The following is an 18,369-nucleotide window of genomic DNA, read 5'->3' on the forward strand; positions in this document are numbered from 1 at the left end:
CATCAGCTGAAGGACCATATCCGGAAAGTGGCGAAACCCTGTTGTTGAAAGGCATAATGAGTTTTTGGAACGATGTACTCACCGTGGAACGCTGCAATAAATATATAGACCATATTGCCACTGTGCTGCCCATTGTGATCGCGCGTAATGGGCAAGCATCAGGAAAGTAGTACTGTGCTGTAGTATTGTAAGTACAGTATGATACAGGTAAGTATGGCATAGATTTTTTCTTTCCCAATAGTCAGAGTATACAGTAGTTACAGTTTTTTCTTTACAGAGAGCAGCACCAGCCATCAGGTTACAGTACATACTGTAGTATTTAACAGTAGTCAGAGTATACAGTAGTTCCAGTATACAGTAGACTAGTTTGACAGTACTACAGTAACTGCCTACTAACTGCTCAATTTGTTTTTTCAGAGAAAGCAGCACCAGCCATGTACAGTAGTACTACAGTACACATCACACAATGCCATAATACAGTACGCACATACAGTAACTGCACTAATTTTTTGTTTTCTTGTCGTTTCAGGAAAATGGGTGGCCTGGGGGGAGGTGGGGTGTTGTGTCCAGTCTAATCTGCTTGTACAGTCAAATGTACAGTATATAAACAGCAGTAATGATGTACACAAAACCTCTCCTCTCTCAATGAACTACTATACTGTACACAGAATGAGGAACAAGATAAAGACGGAAAAAATAATATTACTATATATATATATATATATATATATATATATATATATATATATATATATATATATTAGACATTACAGTATATATTATTAAATTAATATTCTTATAAATGTAAATTATTCATGTTTCCCCATGTTTTACAAATGTTTTCTAAATGGTTATCCCATTTTAATCTGCCAGAAGAACTTAATAAAGACAGCATTATGTATTATTCATGATTATTTTTATATTTGTATTTTTTGGATCCTGATCAAATAAAATGAATATTTATTCACATTCCTGCTAATCATAATCATTGACAACAACCACAACCCCCCCCCCCACCCCTTCAGTACACCAATGAATAAGAATGAATGACAAAACATTAATCAGTTAATGGTTTTTTTAACTCTCAATTCTCACAATGCTGTGCAAATCAGATTTACATTTCAAAATCGAGAAGGGATTTTCCAAAGCATTACCGTAAACTAAGCCTCAAAGTCATGTGCATTAATCAGCTAGCTCCCATCTCAAAGAGGATTACACAATGGCAATATTCAGAAAATTAATGACTCTGTGGAGAGAGGGGGTTGGGTGATTCATGCGCAGTAAGCAGCAAGCTCCCATCTCTAAAAGGATTAGAGTACACGCAGGCAGTGTGAGGCGATTGACGCTCGGCTAGGGACGGATTAAAAACACAATGACTAACTAACTTCAGAAAATTAACGACTCTGTGGAGAGGGGGGAGGGTTGGGTGACTCATGCGCAGTAAGCAGCTAGCTCCCATCTCAAAGAGAATTACACGCAGGCGCAGTGAGGCTTTGAAGCTCGGCTATGGACGGATTAAGAAAACAATGGCAAGATTCAGAAAATTAACGACTCCGTGGAATTTCAAATCCTTGAGCTAGCGTTCGTGGGGGAGGGGGCTATAGATATAGCTGCATGAAGTTCAAAGCTAAAGACATACTTTAATTTCAAAAGGCAGTTCATCATAATAATACACCCCCAAATACAGTATGTAAAAAGCACACAAATCAACCATGTGCAGTCAAACACACAGTGTCGCAGTCAAAAGCTACAGCACAGATTGAATATCGTAATACAGTAAGATGGTTTTGGCAGGCTTGTGGAGAAAAAAAAATTACAATAAAAAAGAAATTTAAAAAAAAATTTTGGTCACTCACTCAGGCAAGCAAGCAGTGGTGGGCGAAGTTACAGGTGCATGCGCAGTAAATTCCTGCTGTCAAGCAGGAATGTGATTGAAACCAGACACACGTTCAAAGGAATGGTGTGAGAGAGATGTACTGCATTGCACAGAAGATAAGAAGTTGAAATACCCTGCAGTGCAGTTAATTATCCTGAGCGAGGGGAGAGAGCTGTATATGCAGAAATGTGACACTGTTACAGTACTGTACACGCCTATGCGTTTCAACAATTTTCAAATGAGACATACTGTACAGCCGCACAGCACTGCAAATGCATGTATACTTTAAATATGCAAATTTACAATTACTGCGCGCGCACACACAGACTGTGTACTGACGTAGGTTGAACCGCGAAGGTATTAGACTTCCAAGACAACAGCTCGCAAATGCCCCCCTGAGTTTTTACACAGCATTGCAGTATTGCAGACAGCGAGAATAAAATGCTAATATTACGAGCGCGAAAATAACGCAGTTCACTCTGGGCGAAAACAACAAAAAAACGCACCTAACCGGCATAATCTGAAAGCCGCGGATCTAGCCGACTTAGACTTAGATCGGCCGCCACTGTAAGCCCCTCAGTAGCGTTACCCACCATAGTAGACTATGGCATCATAGTGTATATAGTCAACAATTCATATAATACAGAAGTGTGTAACATGCAAAGCAAAACATGAATTTGACCAAGTTACAAATAAACAATTATAATAACAAATCATATTGGATAATTTGAATTTAGAAGTAGACAAACACCAGATAAGGAGAAAATACATTATGTAAGATGAAAAAGGCACTCATAGTTATTGTAAACAGTTATAACTGAAATACAACCTCTAAGTAGTAAAGCGACTGAAGTATACACTGTACAATAAAACACATGTTGTAGAGAACAAATTACAATGTCTCCAGCATTAGAAACCTCTATAGGACCCAATCATAACCTATAGTAATTTCACCGCGATCTTATTAGAACAGAATTTATGTGTAAGGCAGCGGGAGAGAAATCTCACAAGGTAATCTCTAAAAATTTCACCGCGATCTTATTAGAACAGAATTTACGTGTAAGGCAGCGGGAGAGAAATCTCACAAGGTAGTCTCTAAAAATTGTAAGGATGGCGTCCGAATACTTAAGTCATCTGAACGTCCACCTGCATCCTATTGTGACAGACTTGAACTTTCTGACTGCAGAGTCGCTGCACTAGATACTTCTGCAGCTCCATACCCCTGCTTTTGTGTAAATAACCCTGTACTGCTGGATACATTTGTTCACAAGTATCACACAAAATTATAAAAGGCAGAGCTTTTCAGCAGGCACAGCTTTAGTGCAATGTTAGGCATGTAACAGATTATCAGGGGAGCGCCAATGTTCACGTGATTATATGAAAAAGAAAAATAAAGGCAACATAGTGTGATACAGTCTCAATTCTTTCTTTCTAGTGAAAAAGGTAATCCACTCACAATTTTCCTTTCAAAAATCAGGCATTACAGAGACACTCCTCTCTCTGTTTAGAGCAATGAACATGGATATCCACAGGTGTAGACCCCTTTCACTTTTTCTCCACCACCGCACGAATACCCAGAAATAATAAGAAATACCAAAATTGCGCAATAACGTCTTAAAATGTATTGGAGATCATCACAGATAAAACATATGGCTATGCACTCACATAAGGAATAATAGGTACAGTCATTGTACGAAATCCTGATAGATAAAGCAATTCACCGGTACACAGTGTGTTTCTTCCCTCTGCTTCTCTGCTCCCATCAACGTCACATCCGGTTGACGCAGGGCTCTGGGCGGAAGTGCTGTAAGGGGGATCTCCGGCTGCCAGGACTTCGCAACTGTGACTTGCACAGACTGGATGCTGAACCAAAGATTCTACACGTTTCGTCGGTACGACTTCTTCAGGAATTACCTTTTTCACTAGAAAGAAAGAATTGAGACTGTATCACACTATGTTGCCTTTATTTTTATTTTTCATATAATCACGTGAACATTGGCGCTCCCCTGAATCTTTGAGGAATTCTGCAATCAAAAAGACTAAGAGAACAGTCTTTACAAGGGTTTTGAGTAGCTTTTCTATTACTGTAGCACCTTCTACACTGGGTGATGGATTTATCACTTGATTAACTAATAGATCACAGTTCACGTTGTAATTGAATTTATAGATATTATTTCTGTAATTTGCTTTTAAACACATTGTTACACATATTTCACTTTTTTAGGACATTGTTATAAGTAAGCGCCGTTGCAATCACATTTTTTTCACTATGTAAAAGATTATACCAGCAGTAGCAATATTCCAAAAAGAGGGGGGTTTATAAAAAAAATAAAATCATCCAACGAGAGTAAGGTCCATGGTGATTAAAGGTCTGCACGATTCCTATTAGACCAGACTGCATGGCATTTAGAAGCTCCTTGGTAATACTCATCCATGTACCTCTCACCTGTCTTCCATAATGATGTATTCTTCTATAATTATAATCCAGTCAGTGAGACAAAATGGAGAAGGTTTGACACACAATGGGTAGACAGTAAGGTTCATTATATTAATAAACACGTGGGCTCTAGTCAATACCTCTCACATGTACTCAAACAGTTATTGGTCACAGTGATTACTGAATCCGCACAGTTAGGTGATTCAGTGCTTTTTTGCCAAAGTCAGTTAAGTCATTGCTACAGTATGGGAAACATGTCAGGGAAAGTCCTAATTCAGACCTTCAGGGGACAACGTTTCTGATTCAAAAATCCACCTGGCCTCTCATTGGAGTAAGACGTGAGCAATGTCACCTCCCCTCGGGGGTTGTTTGACCTGGTCAGTTCCCATGTAACTCAATGGTGAAAGTGAATGGTTGTGTTTCAGGAAATGTTTGTCTCTCTTTTCTTTCTATGGCTTTTAGTTTGCACATTTTTCAGGAATTGTGTGTTCATTTAGCAAATATTTCTGTGAGATTTGTTTTTAGGGAAACAAAACCAGAGTGAAATTGTCACCCTGACACCAAAAAGTTTGAAAATGTGCAAAAATATTGCTCAATTTAAATTAAAAAAATAAATAGACACTAGGCTGCACGATCACTGTGACTTTTTTGTGGTTATCTTTCATATTTATTTCTTATACATTGTCGAGAACAAAACAGAAAATGTCGATGAGATAATGGGTTTGCAAGCATTTTGCACATCTCAAAACATCATCAAAGTCATTAAAGTTTAGCTTTTGAAATGTATTAGTAAACCATATTACTTATAAAATCATTGTAATTGTCAATACAGTCTAAAATTACCTACTCACTACCTTACCCACACGTCCGCCCAAACCAATCTAAGCTTGTTGCTTAGTGTTAAAACCGTAATCCTGAGGATGAAAAAAGTTTAACGTGACACAGGTCGAAAGTTATTAAATTCTAATAATAAGCTCATCAATTGATGTGTACGGATATTCAAAGCATCACTATATACGGTATACTAAAGATTTATAACTAGTAAGAAAATCTTCAATAATGTCTTATGTTACTGAGATATTTTTATTGTTTACGCTACTGTAAAAATGAGTCTGGAAATAAGTTTATATCACAAAATGATGTATTCATGCAATATTCACTCAGCACTCATTTTTCCAGTTAATGGAATAAAAGGTGAGGAAATAGTAATACAGATGATTTTTTCTTCTGTCTTTTTTTTTTAAGACAGGATTGATAGAAGTAGGGAAAGGCAGGAGGGAGAGGAGGGATAAATAACAGAGAAAAAGATGGAAAGTAAAACCGACAGAATTTGTACAGAATGAGTTTACTTGACTGTGTTCATTAGGTGTGTTAATTTTTCTGTGCTTTGATTGAAGTTGAGGTTTGAGCATTACCAAGGATAAGAAAAGGTAGTACTTTTTAGTGGCAGTAATTCTACTGTACAGATATAGCAAAATGTACTGTTTTTGGCACCGGGGCAAGCCGCGGGACCGCGACTTCCCTGGTGCAGGAAGATTATTGCTGTGGGGTGTCTGATCCCAAAGCATGGACCCCCCACAGATCGACCTCGACAGCACTATCTCTGGACCCGCGGCTTTTAGTTATTTCAGCCGTGACTCAGAAGACATCTGTATGTGTATACAGTAGCTAGTGATGGCCTTATAAATAAGTATTTAATAGTATTTGCTGGAAACTTCTATACTAAGGTTGGTTTATTGATATTTGTCCATAGATCGTTCCCCAAAACATTATTGATAACAAACATTTTGATCAATAATGCTTCCGAATAACAATGAAAATGTACAGTGATGATTGGAGTTTTGTGAATTGGGCTTTGGAGTGCTCATTTGCATTGCCACATCAAGAATTATAACATCTGTAGTATTACAGTAAATGCCTGTAGTATAGATTGCTTGAGATAGTGAAAGAAACATCAGTTGTAGAGTCTGGAGAATTCTCTTAAAAAAAACCTACATGGTGTGCAATAAGTAGCACTGAATTTTGTACATAAGAATCTTTATATGGCTACCATACCTTTTAGTGTTAATTGTTGTTACTAGCTTATTTACAAATGACGTAGGTACAAGATTATTTTGACATGAATTCATGAACAATATAAAAAGAGTAATTGTTTTGAAAAGTTAAGGATTTATATTCAAAAGCGTAACTTGTAATGAAGAAATGTTAAAGTATGATAATTATACTTTATAGTTGTTAAAGAGATCAGCTTCTCTAAGTAGTAACCTTTCTAACATTAAAAACGCATTCACAGCTTCCTATAAAGCAGCGAATTCCATGAACACCTACTGTTAATAAGACCTTACATCTAATTTGACTTTCTTAATTCAAAGGGTTGCATTACAAAACACAGATTTAAAACAATAAGCAATGTGATTTGTAACCTTTCATTAACAATTATGCTGTTTTTTGCTACATAAATTCAAAAATGATCAGTATGAGCCACTCCTCCTTCAAAAGACTTTCAACGTACTCTTATGTAGTCTTTTTTTTTATATTATCACGAGTCAAAAAAAAATCACAACATAGACATTTTTCAAAAGTAAACCAAGCGACAAACTCAGTGTGTACGTTTGCATGTCATTACAGTACCCAGAACCCCTGTCAGCAGTTTAATCATTGAATGACATATATGACAGTAGGATTTATCATGTTTTGGGGATCTGGGAAAATATGGAAATGCCCACACAATTTTTTTGTTGCTTCTGTAGCTGGTACACTCAATGATTATTGATTTTTTTTCCCCCACCATAATATTGTGTTAGGTTTCTGACAACTATAGTTTTCACAACGCAGAATTAGTACCCAAGTTAAAAGATAGTATGAAACAGCTGCCCTTAAATACTAATTGCTCAACACAACCTTTGTTATCCAGACAGTGTAATACAGTGAACCTAAAATGTAGGGTAACATTTATGTTAAAAATGTATGGGAAGCTGAGAGCTCATCCTAGTCGAGCTCCCTGTTTAGTGGGCACTAACCAGCTACAAAAGCACTCTTAAAGAGCCACAAATTACCCAGCAACGGCTAGGAGAGGTAGATTATATGCTTACCCTTCCAATCCATGCCTTCAAAAGGCCCAAAAAAGCAACAACTGGTTGCAGAGGACTTCTTCAAGCACCGTCACGCCACAAGTGTAGTCGAACCTAACTAAAAAGATCATTTACAGTCCAAAAGCGATGTTCACAATGGCATTGAGAGAGGTGAACATCGAGTTGGATTACATTGGAGAGTGGACAAAGGCCCTCAAAGAGAAGCATGAAGAAAGCCTTGCATCACAGTTGGAAATGTACACCGAGATCTGCACACTGGGAGACCCCCTGCCAAGCCTCTCAGACCGAAAGGAAGACTTGGATAAGAGGCCCGGGCGTAGCAAAATACTCATACAGGGGTCCCAGATTCTGCAGCTGATAAAATTGTTCAATGCATTCTTAAGCAACTTTTACCTGATTTGAAAGCAGAATCACTTACCCAGAACCATGCACCTCAAATGTTACACCCTTTTTCACTTTGGTGTAGTTTAATACACCAAGTTATAACCTGTTTATGTGTTGTGTAATATGCTTTTCCATACCCCTCCACCCCCCCCCACCCCCCACATTCTATACAGATGCTTGCCTCAGGTTCCAAAGCGGCCACTTCCCTCTCCACATGAATTAATACATTTAAGGGTGCACACTCAAATAGCGATACAAGTTGCAGTGAAGCACTTCTCTCTAACTACAGATCATGGACCAGACCCCATCCTCAGGACTTTTACTATGTTCACATACAGTTCACCTCATAGGAGCAATAGCCTATACTATACTATTCCATTATACTAAGGATCTAAATATACCATGCAAACATCGAACTGCCATGCAAGAATATAAAGACTTAAAAGCCAGTATTGTCTTCCTCCAGAGAATCACTTTAGTGGAGAACCAAACCCAAATTCCTTGATAATCAATACTCAAGCTGTTTTCTAGCCTCAGTCAAGAGTAAAAGCAGAGGGGTTGCCATCTTATTCCACAATTGCGTTCCATTCAGCCTCAATGATCTTATTGCCGATAGTAAGGGCAGATTCCTAATATTGGTGAATAAAATTGGCGGGATCCAATTGACACTTGCAAATGTCTATACCCCAAGCACAGAGAGAGAAAAGTTCTTCACAAGGGTGTTTGACACTTGGGAGAGATTAACACAACACACAACACAAAACCCCTGCAAGCTCGTTTTGGGAACCCCTGAGCCCCCCACAAAATATATGTATATATTTAAGTGTCAAAATGGAGTGCTATTGAGCGTGGCATATGTATACAACAGACGACAGAGAAGCCCAATGCTACATTCAACATGATAGAAATACACAGTACAATACTTATATATTCTCTTGAAAAAGGGGCATTTAGTTTAACCCTTTGGCCAAAGCGTTGTAAGCTTGCGAGCCACGACATAGCACTCCATTTTGACACTTAAATACATACATATATATTTGTGGGGCCCAGGGGTTCCCAAAAAGAGCTTGCTGGGGTTTTGTGTTCTGTTTACCTATTCTCAGCTGTTTCAGCTGTTGGGGTTGGTGGCTCCTCCTTCCCAGGTTTTAATCCCGCCCCTCCCCACTTCCCAAGTTAGTAGGTCCTTTCATTCTGCTGGATATAGATCTAATGTGGTCTTTCTCCCTCCTAATAGAGGTAATGAGAATTTTAATTATAATAGAGGTATATTAGTATTTTATCTGGTAGTGTTAGGACTTGCGAATGGGTGTCTGCCTTGTCGTGGCTTGCAAGCTTACTACGCTTTGGCCAAAGGGTTAAACTAAATTACGCTTTTTCAAGAGAATATATATGTATTTTACTGTGTATTTCTGTCATGTTGGATGTAGCATTGGGCTTCTCTGTCAACTGTTGAGAGCTTAACACAGGAAGAGCTACATGAAGATCTTGAGGGGAAACCTAATCGTGGTCATGGACCCCAACTTAGACTGATTAAGCATAGGGGCCATGCACCCACTAATCTAAGCATTCCAGAGGTGGTAACGAGCCTCAGAGACGAGATTAAAACATACTTCGAGATGAACCAACCCATAAGTCCCAATCCAAACCATCTACGAGACTCATAAGGCAGTCTTAAGAGGCTTTCTAATTGGGGTGACCAGCCAGAACCCAGACTATCTCAACGTTAATAGGCAATGATCAAAACTATAGAAACAACATAAAAGTGACAGCAATCCAACCACCTTAGAAGAGACTACCGAACTAAGAGGGGAACTAAACCTATGCTTGACAGAGAGCAGAGAAGGCAATGCAGTTGTCTAGACAAAAGTTTTACCAGAAAGTCACTAAGGCCAACAGCCTTTTAGCAAGATTCACGAGGGACCATAAAAGGCAGAACAACAGACATCAAATATTATGCACAAATGGTCTCCTCTCTTTTGATCCCAAAGAAATCCTTGTGGAATTTTACTTCTACTAACAGGCACTATACAATCGTAACAAAACTAGCAATTCCCCAAGTAAACCAGATTAACACCTTTGTAGAGACATGTGCCTTACCAAACTGAATAGGAGCAAGATGAGCAAGCTTAACAAACTTTTCTTACTAGATGAGGACCTAGAGATTTGAAAGTGTTCAAAGCACCATGTCCTGATGGCTTCACAAAATAACACTATAAAAATTTTGCCCCAGCTCATGAAACTGTTCAATCACACCTTGAAAAAAGGGACGATTTCCAGAGACTATGTTGACGGCAAACATTATAGTAATTCATAAGAAGGGTAAAGACATGTGCTGATGCTCTAATTACAGGCCAACCTTACTGATAAGCACAGACACAAAAGTCTTCATGAAAATCCTGGCCAATAGAGGGGGACACAAGTACTTGACAACACAAGAAGATTATGGACCTGACACAAGGCACTAACAAAGCTGGTATTCCGGCATGCTTCTCTCCCTCGATGTGGAAAAAGTCTTTGACAGGTTGGACTGGCAGTACATGTTCTCTAGTCTCTGGGCGTTTGGCCTGAATGGAGATTTCCTGAGAGGAATTCTAGCTCTTTATAAGGGTCTGGAGGCTAAATTGCGATGCATGGGTCGTTTATCATATTCAATCCCCATCCACAACGCACACAGCAGGGATGCCCACTCTCCACACTCCTGTTTGCCCTTGCAATAGTACCTTTGGCATGATAAAACATCCTGCCATCCATGGTATACCCCTAGCCTTATCCCAATACAAAATATTGCTATTCGCAGACAACATCCTTTTGCCCCTGTTCAAACCAATGCAGTCCCTCCCGAACCTATTCGACAACATCTCCTGCTATGGCTCATTGTCGGACTTCAAAATGAATCACTCAAACTCTATTGCTCACAGCATTTGTATACCAACAGTCACCAAGACACTGGTCTCCCTAAATGTTTACCTAAACTGGGAAAGGCACGAGATTAAATACCTGGGGATCAACCTTACAAATTCATACCACTCTTTATACAAGTCTAACGTGTGTGGGTAGAAATAGAGAGGGATAATGTGTTGTCATCCCAACTAGATACAATAATATGGCTCCCTAAAATGCACAGAGAACCCAAACATACGCCACTCCTCACAGTCCTTCACTCGCTCAAATTATGGGACACCCAGAAATTCAAAAATTATTTAACTACAAGGAACTCATCAATAGTGCCCCTTCAGTAATCCGAATTTAAACCCGGGCTTATCCAAAAAAAAACTTTGAGACCTGGTTGGGGTCAGGTATTACCAAAATCCAGGATTTAATGTTCCATGATAGGCTGATCCCCTTTTGACACTCTCAGAGATAGAATATTCCAGGGAGTGAAAGGTTCTGGATATTTTCAACTGGCACTCTTTGTGTCAATTGAGATGATTAAGACACTGCTCCTGAGCTGTACATATTTTGAAAGTTTCTGCTCTAGAGAGGCGGGCTGCCTCGTTAGTCTAATATCTTCAATTTATCAAATTATTATCAAACCCAATAGAGGCAAAGTGTGGGTTCATCATTCAGTAGGAGAGGGATTTGGGTATCTCTCTGAAAAAGGATGACTGGCTAGATCTATTTGAAGAAATATCCCATTACTCCATTGTGTTACATCCAAGGAAAATGCATTAAAATGCTTCACCGGTGGTAATTCAATCCGGAAAGACTACATACTGTAAGATGTACAGAAATGACCCACAGGAGAGCTTTAGGGCCTGTAACCAGCCCAGCACAATGGTCCATAATTGGTGGGAGTGCCCTAAGATTGTGCCACTTTGGACAGGCATTTTTGCCCTTATAAATAGACTATTCACATCTGCCCAGACCCATAGGTGGCCCTATTACATAGGCTGGCCCAGGAACTCTTGTTTGCCACCCAAAAACTAACTACGCACATCACTCTGACCACTAGATGCAGTATTGCAGATAGCTGGAAGCAAATCGAACCTCCCAGTTTGGGCCTCATTATGAAACGCATGTGGAAAGTAATAGCCATGGAGAAATTAACCAGCTTCTTAACAGGTGTTCAAGCTTTAAAAAGGTTTGGAAGCCTTGGATTGCAGCCATGGGGAATCCAGGAGGCAGAGCTGGGGCACTCCTTTAAGAACTAATACCAGATTAAAACTAAAACCAAAGCTAAGAGAATAAAAAGGCTAATAGCAAGCTTGTACATGGTTTATTTATTTATTTATAAAATATTTTACCAGGAAGTAATACATTGAGAGTTACCTCTCATTTTCAAGTATGTCCTGGGCACAGAGTTAAGACAAATAATACATGGTTACAAATACAGTTACATAATGAGCAGGGTATACATTATATACAAGACATTGCTTGCACAGTTAAAGATAATTTGTATTATGGGCGTATGAAACAATTACAGACCACATTAAAATGTGTGACAGCCTTAGATTTGAAAGAACTTAGACTGGTGGTGGATGTGAGAGTCTCTGGTAGGTTGTTCCAGTTTTGGGGTGCACGGTAAGAGAAGGAGGAGCGGCCAGATACTTTGTTGAGCCTTGGGACCATGAACAGTCTTTTGGAGTCTGATCTCAGGTGATAGGTGCTGCATGTGGTAGGGTTGAGGAGCTTGTTCATGTAGCTGGGTAGCTTGCCCATAAAGAATTTGAAGGCAAGACTGGAAAGGTGAACTTTGGGCTTAGAATCGAGTGATGACCAATCTAGTTCTTTGAGCATTTCGCAGTGATTTGTGTTATAGTTGCATTGGAGAACAAAACGACAAATTGAGTTGTAGAGGGTGTTAAGTTTGCTAAGGTGGGTTTGAGGTGCCGAGCCATAAACTATGTCTCCATAGTCAATAATTGGCATTAGCATCTGCTGTGCGATATGTTTTCTGACGAGGAGACTTAGGGAGGATTTGTTCCTGTAAAGTACCCCTAGTTTGGCATAGGTCTTGGTTGTCAGGGTATTAATGTGCATCCCGAATGTTAAGTGGGAGTCAAACCATATGCCCAGGTATTTAAAACTAGTAACAGGAGTTAGGGTGGTGTTAGTGTTGGTTGTAATCTGGAGCTCAGTCGCTGGAAGCTTTAAAAATTTAGTCTTGGTCCCAAACACCATTGTTACAGTCTTGTTTTGGGAAATCCAGTTTTCGAGTCTGAAAAAGTCAGACTGAAGTATGTGTTGAAGGTCAGAGAGGCTATGGCTTTGTGCATATAGGATTGTGTCATCTGCACACATGTGTATTGAGGCTTCCTGACAAGCTGTGGGAAGATCATTGATGAACACTGAGAAGAGTAGGGGCCCCAGAACAGAGCCTTGCGGGACGCCATAGGTGATAGCCAGGGGGTTAGAGTTAGAGCCAGAGATGGACACATGTTGAGATCTACCTGATAGGTAGGACTGAAACCAGTTTAAAGCATGCTTCCCTATTCCAGAGCTCTGGTGTTTGTTGAGCAGGATAGCATGATCAACAGTATCAAAAGCCTTTGCAAAATCTAGGAATACTGCACCAGTGAGTTGACCCCGTTCCATTCCACACTGGATTTCATTGCAAACTTTTAGCAGGGTAGTTACGGTAGAGTGTTTGGGGCGAAAGCCAGATTGGAATTGGCTAGGGAAATTTGTCTTGTTATAGTAATCGCTTAATTGGGAGTGGACACATTTTTCCATGACTTTGGATAGGATTGGGAGAAGGGAGATTGGTCTGCAGTTTGAGACAGTGTTTTTCTCCCCACTTTTGAAGATTGGGACAACTCTGGCAGCTTTCCAGGTCTTAGGGATGTGGCCAGCAGACAGGATTGAGTTGACTATGGAAGCAATTGGTTTGGCAATTGCTGGGGCACCAAGTCGTAGGAACCTAGATTGTAGTAAGTCAGGTCCACATTGGCTGCTTAGTTTTAATTTGAGAAGCGCTTGTGTAATCTCCTCTTCGGATACTGGGCCAAATTGAAAATTGCGGGCAATGTTGGGAGGGGTGGGGCTATAGGGGTACTCCCAGAATGAGGTTCAGGTTTGTAGTTTGGGTTGCGTTTTACTAATAAGTTAGTAGCACACCCCACAAAGTAATCATTGAATGCATTTGCAATGTCGGTGGGGTTTGTCAGAGTAATATCGCCCTTAGTGATATTACTTGGCTGTTGGTGGTTAGAAGGCTGAAATATGTTGTTGATAACCTTCCAGAAGTTAGCTGGGTTTGATGTGTTCTGGAGGAGATGGTCAGAGTAATATTGTGCTTTTGCGTGCCTTGTTTGCCTTGTGCAGACGTTCCGCAGGCATTTGTAGTGATTGAGATCCTTGGTAGTGCCAGTTATTTTGTGGCTTTTCCACAAGGCATCCCTGAACTGGTAGAGTGCTATAAGGTCAGGTGTAACCCATGGAAGGTGGGCACCCCGTACCCATATTCTGTGTAGTGGAGCATGGGTATCACAGAGTTTTAAGAACTCGGATTGGAAATAGTCGAGCGCAGAATCAGGGTCAGGAATTAAATCGATTCTGTGCCAAGGGCAGTTGGTAAGGTCATGGTAGCCCCACCCCAATTACCCCTACCTTCCCTCGCTCCCCTGTACCTTCCACCCACAGTCTTTTTTTCCCCATTTATTTTCTTGTCTGATTCTTTCTGTAAAATATTTGTTATGTGACTTTAAGGCCATTACTTTACTGTACTATGTGATTCTCTATTTTTGTTCTGTACCCCTCTATACTAATTTTTTCGAAAAAGGCTAATAAAGTGTGTTAAAAAATAAAAAGTATAGGAAGTAGAATGGCTCATTTGCATATTTTTACTGTGAATTTGTATTGTACAGGTATGTTGTTTAAGGACTATATGATGTGTGTGGTGAAGCAAGTTTTGGAATGTAATTGTAATTGAGAATTTCTCTTCTTTGCTGTACCTTCTGCAGCGGAGATTTTTTTAATTAACTTTTTTTTTTAACCACTACAGTATGTTGCAGTTAGAAAGAAAGCCAACAATTAATTGAGGAAAGATGCTAATGATTAGATAACTGATGCTTTTAAATTCAGACTCTCAGCACTCCTAGGGTACAAATGAAAGTTCTAGATGAAAGTTCAGCTTCAAATGTTGCAGTGAGAAACCTCTAGCCAACAAAGGTTCTATCTTTACCAATGCATGGTTTCACATGTCAATTTGTGTTTGCTGCTGGTGGTGAAATAATAATAATAATAATAATAATAATAATAATACTAAAGTAATCTAAAAGTGTTTCCATTTTTTACCGCCTTAAACTAAAGAAATTAGTATACAGATGTAGCAAAGGTTATTGCACCCTTTGATATTATATTATCAAAGAGTTCAATATATATTATATATTATAACACAGAATATCACAGATTGTACATATGGTTCAATAAACCACCATAATGTGCGTGTAGGTGCAATAACCTTTGCTAGATCTGTATATTACCAAAATAATACATTCTACACATTGACCTCAAATAATATTTGGCAGTCTATTAGCTATGTCATACTGTATGGAAAGACACATTTTGATTATGAATGGTATTAGGTACATAAATAATGGTTTAGAATCAGTTAATTGACTTACACAGACCCAATTTTGAGTTGAGTTTTGTAATGCTGCGGCATTGTTATTTCTAGAATTAGAAGCCTATTTATTGTAGGCCACTATAGAGTCGTCAGCAGCTAGTCTGAAAATATGATGCAGTCTTAGATGAGTGCATTGCCTATGCCTAATTTGAAAATATTTTTAAATCATACAGTATGTCCTGGGTGCAGCTATGTTATTTAGCAACCAGATTGGTGAAGATACAGTAAGTGAAGCATCACAAATGAGCTGGACATTTATGGAATTGAAGAGTTTCTGGTTTCTGTACATAGCTTTATTCCTCTGTGGAGGCACTAGTGCTAAGTGGGTGCAGTTCACATCTACCAAAAACATGTGGAAGTGAGCTACTGTAACTGGTAAAATATTTGTTTTTGTTATAGTAATAGCCTGTTGATCCTGAGGGATTTTGATGAATATTTTAATTCTACAATTCAATGGCCTTAATACCTGCTTCAGAATGTGGGGGAAAGCAAGTTGGTCTATGCCCACAGAAACCACTACTTAACCTAAAATTACACTGTAGCACAAAAATTGGGTGCTTCTAGTATTTTGGCCATTGGGGGGGGGTTAGCTGTTTAAATGTGAATTTTTCACTCAAGATCAGCTGAATAATTTCCAAAATGTCTATAATGATGTAATGTTATAGGTGCCAAATACATTAACTTTAGCCTTACAAATAGTGTTTTTTTTTTGTAATGTAGGTACATAATTAAGAAGGGGAATTACAGTAAACTAAGAACAGACATTAATCCAACTCTAAATTGAACTGATACAAGATAGGTTCTATTTAAGGTGTATGGTAATTTAAAATAAATTATTCATAGACACTCCTCCGCTCCTCTTGCTGAGCCATTAAGGACCACCATGTAAACTGACTTTTGCACCTATTCTTGGCCAAGTGTAAACTTTGGTCTCATTTTTATGAGTTGCAAACTGGCTATTTGTGCTGCAGCTCCACTGTCATTTATCAACTCTAAAATGGCCTTGTGTGTGGAGCCAGCTTCACTGAATGGGTCTAAGCTTTAACACACCTTAACTCCTATTCATTTGAATGGGAATTAAAATATTCTAAAACATAGCAACCTTTGGTGTGTTTTGGACATGGTGAGCAGTGATTTTGAAAAAAAGTATGATCATATCAATTCCATTCTGTACCGTTCCATATCTATTGCTATGCTTACATTCTGATGACATGTCAGTGGAGAACACAATGCTATTTAGAGTTCCTATGGGAAACCCTGGTTCTGTTTCTTGAGATACATTTATACAGCTTTGTATCCCGTTATTAAATTCCTGTCCAAATAAACAATATGGCAATAGGTCAACCATTCTATGACAAGCCAACAGAAAGCCTCATTGTCTTTGGCCATGAACACAGAATTCTATTTACTGAAAAAAATAGCCAAAATGGCTGCTGTAAAAGAAAACAAACTTAAATCATCAGGTTTAATGTTATGATAAAGTTATTTTATTTAAAATATTGCAAATGCTTCAATATTAACTGTTATTTTAGGTACTATGGTATGCTCCAAAATGAGATATACATACAAGGGTTATTAATGAATATGAATAACATTTTTATTCCTTCTCTTTATTTCTTATCAGGGATTCTTCAGAAGAAGTCAACAAAATAATGCCTCTTACTCCTGCCCACGGCAGAGAAACTGTTTAATTGACAGAACTAACAGAAACCGTTGCCAACACTGTAGACTGCAGAAGTGTCTTGCCCTAGGAATGTCTAGAGATGGTAAGTTTGCATCCCTTTCCACCTGTAATCGCTTTGAATAACTCCTTTAAAGCCCCGAAGATGGGGAGAAAAAGGAAGAAAAGTTATGTGTAAAGTAAAATGTGCACTTGTAAAACAGGGATCTACCATTACAAAGCCCGAAAAGCTTAAACAACCTCCATGTAGAAGGCTCAATCATTAAAATAAAAGCTGAGAAACTTCATCAAACCTGCCTTACTTACTATTATCTAGGAGAGAATGCATTCTTTATAGGAAAACCAAGATATCAAAAACAATAGTTTGCAACCAACCTGCCCAACTTACAGTAGTTGCTTTTTACCATATCTCTTATAAAAAAAACTTAGTTTTTCACACATGGCTTCTCCATTTTGGCTTTATTTTTGTTAAATAAATCATGACACAGTGTAATATGTCATGTGTTGTTGTTCATCAGAGGTTGTATTTACCTTATTTTTAGACCTACTAGAGGAACAAATAATTGTTATTATGTCCTGATATGTAAAACCATAGAATTCAAAGAGGGTGTACGTTCTTTTTCACACAACTGTATATATATATATATATATATATATATATATATATATATATATATATATATATATATACTAGCTGAGAGACCCGGCGTTGCCCGGGATGTAAATCCGCAATATATAGTATTATTTATAAATCGTGGAACAATAGGTTGAGTATTTGTTGGAAAGGTTGGATAATAATGTTGAAAAGAAAGATGGAATCAAATGTAATACGATGTTGTATAAAAATGGTTTATTGTAAACACACCACAGTACAATGTATATTTTGGTGACATAAGTGATGTAAAAATGTGAGTTGTGTGTCCTGCTAGGGTGTGAGCGTGTGTGAGGCGGCGGGTGGGTGTTCAGTATGGGTGGCGCGTGTGTAGTGAGTGCTGGCTGTGGGTCGGGGTCCTGCTAGGGTGTGAGGCAGTGGGTGTCTGGCGAGTGTGGGTGACAGCTGGTCAGTGATGTTGTTGCGTAAGGGCAGGAGGCGGCAGGTGTGTGTCGAGTGTGTGGGGTGGGTGAGAGGCGGCGGGTGTGTGTCGATTGTGGCGGGTGTCTTGATTGCGTGCGGTGGCTGTGGCGCAGGGGTGTGAGCGGTAGGCGGGTGAAAGGCAGAAGGGCGGGTGGGCGAAAGGCAGAGGCGGGAGGGCGGCCGAAAGGTGTTGAAGGAGGGGAGGTGAAGGGGGGGTGAGGGGAGGCAGAGGGGGGGAGAGGGGGGAGGGGAGGCAG

The 18,369-nt window shown here is 39.2% G+C and overlaps 1 protein-coding gene across 2 annotated transcripts in view; it reads left to right on the top strand.

The window, feature by feature from the left end:
• Positions 1-18,369, top strand: part of RORB (RAR related orphan receptor B) — a 261,375-nt gene that overhangs the window by 197,748 nt on the left and 45,258 nt on the right. For both annotated transcript variants that reach the window (XM_075598271.1, XM_075598262.1), the window contains exon 3: positions 16,981-17,122. In XM_075598271.1, coding sequence (XP_075454386.1) covers positions 16,981-17,122 — 142 coding nt within the window. The remainder of the gene's footprint in view (positions 1-16,980; positions 17,123-18,369) is intronic.

The sequence above is a fragment of the Ascaphus truei genome, chromosome 1 (assembly GCF_040206685.1).
Source record: "Ascaphus truei isolate aAscTru1 chromosome 1, aAscTru1.hap1, whole genome shotgun sequence".
Lineage (NCBI taxonomy): Eukaryota > Metazoa > Chordata > Amphibia > Anura > Ascaphidae > Ascaphus > Ascaphus truei.